The following is a 5,958-nucleotide window of genomic DNA, read 5'->3' on the forward strand; positions in this document are numbered from 1 at the left end:
GGGGCGGGGCCGCCTGCCCGCGGGGGGGAGAGAGAGAGCGCGGCAAGGGCGAGGGGGCGGGGCCTCGCATGCAAATGAGAGCCGCGCGTGACGCGAAGGCTCCGCGCGGGCTCCGCTGCGTCACCGAGAGGCGGGGCGATCGCTCGTCTCCGCCCACATTCGCGCGCTGCCATCCATATATGGTGGTGAGTGCGCGTGTTTGTGTATGCAAAGAAGCTGCCGTGCCGTCATGTGGTGCTATGCAAACGAGAGGCGCAAGGCTTGACGGGAGCCCCTTCGGTGTTTTTTTCCGTTTAAAAATAATGTTTTTCCTTCAGTTTTCGACAGCGCGAGACTGCTCCGTGCGAGGCTCGTGACCCGAGCCATCGAGTGTGTTCCGTGAGGAGAACACAGACAACAAGGAGAACACGCTTTGGCAGCGCCGGGGTCCCCAACCAACCCTGCGCGGGGTGCGGGGGGGGATATGGCAGTGCCGGGCTTGTGGGTGGGCGATGGTGGCGTAACCACACAGGGATGGACGGGATGGCTCCACCTGCCGGGCACAGAGAACGACAGCGGGAGCCGTTCTCTGTCACTTCCGGGCCCTACGGCAGCCGGCAGGGGTCAAGCGGCGGACGGCGGCGCTGTGTGAGGCCGTCACTACGCGTTTGCGTCACTTCCTGCTGGCGGCGGCGGGAGCACCATGCCCAAGTGAGTGCGGGAGGCCGGGCCGGGGCTCCCCGGGGGTCCCGGGCTGGGATCGGGGCTTCTCGACGGTCCTGGTGCTCCCCGTGAGCCCAGTGCTGTGAGGGGCGCGGATGACCGGGCGGGCCGAGCCCTGGCGCCCTGCGGGGTCATTCCCGCTCACAGCGCAGAGGGGGGCTCTGAATAACAAGGTTTTTTCCCGGCAGGTTTTACTGTGATTACTGTGACACGTACCTCACCCATGACTCGGTGAGTACCAAAGGCTCGGCTTTAATTCTTTCGTGCGTCAAGAGTATTGATATGAAAACTTACCTCGGCTAAAAGCAGGTCCCGTGAGGTGCAGCGTTGTTTCTTATTGTTTTCACCTTCCATGCAAAAAAGTGGGAGAACGTGCCGTGTTCCCGGTGTTCTCCAGCGGGGCAGTGGCAGGGTCAGAGAAGGCAGCTGCGGGTGTCTCAGGGAAGCCTTTGGAGAGTCAACACTTGTCGTGCTGATAAAGCTTTACATAAAGGTCTTGCACATCACCCGTCCTCTGCCTAGCTCTGAAACAGATCTGGTTTACGCTGCTAAATTACCCGTGTTTAAAATCATAATGAATACACAGTAACCTTAGAGTTTCTGTGACCTTTCCCAGCCCTCCGTGAGAAAAACCCACTGCAGTGGCCGGAAGCACAAGGAAAATGTCAAGGACTATTACCAGAAATGGATGGAGGAGCAAGCCCAGAGCCTGATTGACAAAACAAGTAAGGCCAATCTTTCTGTGACCCTGGCTGCCTCCCCATTCCTTCCCCCGCCTTTCCTCCAGCTGCTGTTCCCTGCTTTCACCTTGACTTTTCCTCACTTCCTTGGGGAGTCTTTGCTCAGTGAGTCATGAGTGAAAACTTGGAGTGTGGATCTTGAGTTCCTCAGGTTTTGGGCTGTCCTAGGGGAGCCTGAGAGCTCTGCCTACCCCACAAAAGCTGAGGTTCCCTCCCTGGGCTGGTGGCAGTGGCTCTGTGTCACTGTTCATGAGGACTGTCAGTGCCACTCCTTTCAGTGATACCCTACAGGGCCACATAACAAACTTGTGCTGCTTGGCAGTGGCACATTGACGCTAGGAGCATGGATAAGAATTCCAAAAGATAGGAAAAAGGACATTAAGACATGTGGATTGTTGCATTTTTCACATGCTGGGGTTGCTTGCCCTGAGTTCTCAAGTGATTTTTTTTCTAGTATTTGAAGTCATGAATGAAGTGGGACATTGTTTCCTCTGTCACTTCAAGAGGTCCTTTTTCCTCTGAAGAATGTCTCTTTCCTCTGTGAAAGAAACACAAACACCAGATTAACTTTATGGCAGCACTCCTTGGCTCGTAGGACAGGACAGGACAGGACCACTAAGGATCATTGATCCCGCTCCCAGCTCTGTGCAGGACTGCCTAAAACTAAACCATGTAACCAGCAGCATCTTCCAGCTGCTCCCTAAGCTCTGACAGACTCAGAGCTATGCCCACTTTCCTGGGCAGTGTTTAGTGCCCAACTACCACTGGGTAAAGAGTTTTCCTAAAATGTCCGGTCCGGACGTCCCCTAGCTCATCCTCACTCTATTTCCTTTTGTCTATTTTCCTTGTGATGCTTGCAACTTCCCCATCTTTTGCCTTCCTTCCAGTCAATACCAGTGGAGTTTCTCCCCTTCCTTGCCCCCCATTTCCTGCTCCTTGTCCCCTCCCCAGCCCTCGCCCTGTTGCCATTCCAGCACAGCATGTCCCGGTGGAACGCTGCGGATCCCGCCACGTGGTTTGATTTTTTTTTTTCCCCCTCTCCCACCGACCCTCCCGCCCTGCCCAGGGGTGTGACATCCACGCAGGAGCTCTCTAGTCCCAGCTGTAACAATAAATTGTCTCCAGGAGTCTCAGGTGCTCCCCAGGTGCCAGGGATGTGTCCGGCGTGGGGACAGCAGCGCACGCAGCATGACGTGACCGCGGGGCATGACACGGACGAGTGACACGGCACTTCCTCGGCCTAGTAACTGGTGTTTTTTTTTTTCCTGGGATTCTTTCTTTCCTTTTTTTTTTTTTTCTTTTCCCCCCCAATGTAGCGGCTGCATTCCAGCAAGGGAAAATTCCACCGACGCCGTTCTCGGCACCGCCTCCAGCCGGAGCCATGATTCCACCTCCTCCCAGCATCCGTAAGTTTGGGACGGTTTGGGACAGTTTGGGACAGTTTGGGACTGGGATCATGGCCCTCTGGAGCTGTACTGCTTGTGTCCTCAGCTTGGAAAGAAAAGGCCTTTTAGCTTGAAGCCAGGCTATCTTGAGCTTGTGCTCCCACGGTGTGAGGAAATTCTGTGGAAGAGCAGTTCAGTTCTTACTGTGTCTGATTTCTGGGATGCTGAGTGCATCAGAGGCAGTAACAACCCCTCATTCCATGGGGGCTTCCATGCAGGTGGCTCTGTTAGAACTGCACAGCGGGTTGGTTTGGGTTGCTTTTTCTAAATGGAATCACTTGGGTAACCTTTTGCCCTTGAGCTGGTGGAGGGCACAGATCCCTCCCAGCCCCAAGTCCTGCTCTTGAGAGTGGCAGTTCCCTGTGCTGGGTGTGCACAGCTGGATTTGGTAGCCAGCATGTTCCTCCTCTGGTCACTTCCTAACACCTGGAATCAGGGCTGGAATGGAGGCAGATGTAGAGCCACTGAGGCATTAATTACTGCCATGTGCTGTGAATAACTGCAGTGCCCTTTGGTGGCTGAGAGTGCCAGTGTGTAACTGTTGTGTCTGTCCAGCTGGCCCCCCCCGGCCCGGCATGATGCCAGCCCCACACATGGGGGGACCCCCAATGATGCCAATGATGGGCCCACCCCCTCCAGGAATGATGCCAGTTGGACCTGGTAAGTCTGGGATGGGGTAACTCTGCCATGAGGGGCTGGATGGGGGGGTCTGGGTGGTGTTTGCTGTCCCACCGTCTGTTGGGAGCTCAGTGCTGGGCTGGTCATGCTCTGGTCACACCCGTGTCACTGTTGGCCCTGCATGGGGAGACTACAACAATTTTAAAAACACTCATTAAAACCCTTTTTCTTCTTATTGAGAGTCACCAACCCCCTGTGCAGCTGGAATTGTGGCTCTGGGAAGTTGTAGCTGTTCTCCCTCTGCTCTGAGCAGTAATTGTTTAGGAGTTTGGTGCCTCCAGGTCTCAGATTTTGCACAAGAGGTGCCTTTTTTGCACTAAATGAATTTTACTCTTAAAGCGTCTCAAGGGAATGTGTTCCAGAGAAACAATGGGCCTGAAAAAGGCTTTATCAGAACTGTAAACTAAAATGTTTTTGATCCATTCCACTCCTGAGCTTCCTGGCATTTGAAGAATTCTCAAGGGATATCTTATTGGAGCAGTTCCCAGAAAAAATCTATGGGAACACACACACACGTGCACTGAAAGTAGTGAAGTGTCTTTGCAATTATTGTCTCGCGCTTGAAAGTGTTCTTTGAGTGTTTTTAAAGGCACAAGATAAATGGACAATCTGTGATATTCAACAGCCTGGCGAAAATAAATGGCAAAGTGGGATGGAAACCATTATTTCAGGGCTGTGCAGTTGAGCCCCTGCTTTTCCCTGGCAGAGGTGCTCAGTGCTTGTTTGTGAGCACATGGAATGGTTTTGCAGCACTTTTCTCCAGATGAACACTTTCCCAGATCAGGAATTAAGCTCCTGTGTCTCTTGAGTGGCTGGAAGTAAGTGTTGTGAGTGAATATTGTCAGAATGGGTGTATAAGCCAGGAGCTCAGTTCCTCCTCTGCTGGTGGCTGAGCTCCTTCAGGGAAAGGAATCCATCTCAGCAGCTGCCAGATCAGAGCTTACAGACTTGGAAAATGGGAGTTCCCTGGAGCAGGGTAAAGGACCTGCCCACTGTACTGAGTGAAATTTTCCCCCTCTGAGGCTGGTGAGGCAGATGTTGCTGTCAAAGAGAAGCTTTGGCTGGCCCTGGATCCCTGGAAGTGTCCGAGGCCAGGCTGGACAGGGGTTGGAGCAACCTTGAATAGTGGAAGGTGTCCCTGCCCACGGCAGGGGAGTGGAAATAAATCTTTAAGGTCCATCTCAACCCAAGCCATCCATGTTCTACCATGGCTGGGCAGGTGATGCTCTCAAGAGCTGTTCTTTAACCTGTCTTTCCCCTGGCAGCTCCTGGGATGAGGCCGCCCATGGGAGGACACATGCCAATGATGCCAGGGCCCCCAATGATGAGACCCCCCTCCAGACCCATGATGGTGCCAACCAGGCCGGGAATGACCCGTCCAGACAGATAAAGATGGAGATGGAGCTGCCTTTTCGTATTAGGACCTTCCCTATGATAAACACCACAGACCTGTGTCCCTGGAGCTTTGTACTCGGTGTGTGGAGGGACTCTGCTGTCACCTCAGCGTGTGGATAGAAGCACCCTGCACTGACTTGTATGAGGTCTGGCTTTTTGGGTGTCTCTTTCATTGTATTATTATCCCCCCCCCCAACCTCATTGAATGATAAAAACAAGAATAAAGCATTGATGTTGTTTCCATATGGACTCAGAGCCTTTTTCTGAACTCTCTCCTGGGGGAGGATAATAAGGATGGGGAGCAGTGCTGGACTATGAGGGAAGTTCAGGGCTGATGGGGGTCCTGGGGGTTCCTGGGGTGGCTCCAGGGTGGTCTGTGGGTGTGTGATCCTGGGTTGGTGGGATGAACTCCCCTGGAGTGGAGTCCAGAGGGGAGTTCCAGGGTGGTCCATGGAGGCTCCTGGGCTGCTCCTGGAATGGGTTCTGCGAGGGGAGTCCCGGGGTGGTGTCCTGGGGAACCTGCGTTGGTCCTGAAGTGGCCTCGGGGTGAGGGTCTCGGAGCGGCTTTCTGGATGTCCGGGGGGCTCACTGTGGCCGCGCCTTCCGCGCACACACCCGGAGCGCGGCGGCGGCGATGCGGTGGGGGCCGAGGGAGGGCGGTGCGGGCAGGGACCGCCCGGGGGCGGTGCGGGCAGGGGCTGAGGGAGGGCGGTGCGGGCCGAAGGAGGGCGGTGCGGGCCGAAGGAGGGCGGTGCGGGCAGGGGCCGAAGGAGGGCGGTGCGGGCAGGGGCTGAGGGAGGGCGGTGCGGGCAGGGGCTGAGGGAGGGCGGTGCGGGCAGGGGCCGGCCGGGGGCGGTGCGGGAAGGGGCTGAGGAAGGGCGGTGCGGGCCGAAGGAGGGCGGTGCGGGCAGGGGCTGAGGGAGGGCGGTGCGGGCAGGGGCCGGCCGGGGGCGGTGCGGGCAGGGGCTGAGGGAGGGCGGTGCGGGCCGGGGCCGGCC

At 56.0% G+C, this 5,958-nt stretch overlaps 1 protein-coding gene across 2 annotated transcripts; it reads left to right on the plus strand.

The window, feature by feature from the left end:
• The first annotated feature begins 204 nt into the window (after positions 1 to 204).
• Positions 205 to 5,203, plus strand: SNRPC (small nuclear ribonucleoprotein polypeptide C). Of its 2 annotated transcripts, none has more exons than XM_066335982.1 (6): positions 205 to 690; positions 891 to 933; positions 1,319 to 1,427; positions 2,756 to 2,848; positions 3,443 to 3,547; positions 4,831 to 5,203. In XM_066335982.1, exons 1-6 carry the CDS (start codon positions 683 to 685, stop codon positions 4,953 to 4,955), a joined length of 483 nt encoding a protein of 160 aa, XP_066192079.1. In that variant the 5' UTR covers positions 205 to 682; the 3' UTR covers positions 4,956 to 5,203. The 2 variants fall into 2 exon arrangements, with proteins under 2 accessions (XP_066192079.1, XP_066192080.1); XM_066335983.1 differs by having other exon boundaries at positions 207 to 690; positions 2,759 to 2,848.
• Positions 5,204 to 5,958: the final 755 nt, after the last annotated feature.

This window comes from Sylvia atricapilla, chromosome 25 (genome assembly GCF_009819655.1).
Source record: "Sylvia atricapilla isolate bSylAtr1 chromosome 25, bSylAtr1.pri, whole genome shotgun sequence".
Taxonomy (NCBI): domain Eukaryota; kingdom Metazoa; phylum Chordata; class Aves; order Passeriformes; family Sylviidae; genus Sylvia; species Sylvia atricapilla.

Bases quoted from the DNA above. Each gene is read 5' to 3' on its own strand.
- SNRPC (XM_066335982.1), top strand. The intron at 2,849-3,442 runs GTAAGTTTGGGA...GTGTCTGTCCAG, and splicing joins TCCACCTCCTCCCAGCATCC to CTGGCCCCCCCCGGCCCGGC. The intron at 3,548-4,830 runs GTAAGTCTGGGA...TTCCCCTGGCAG, and splicing joins AATGATGCCAGTTGGACCTG to CTCCTGGGATGAGGCCGCCC.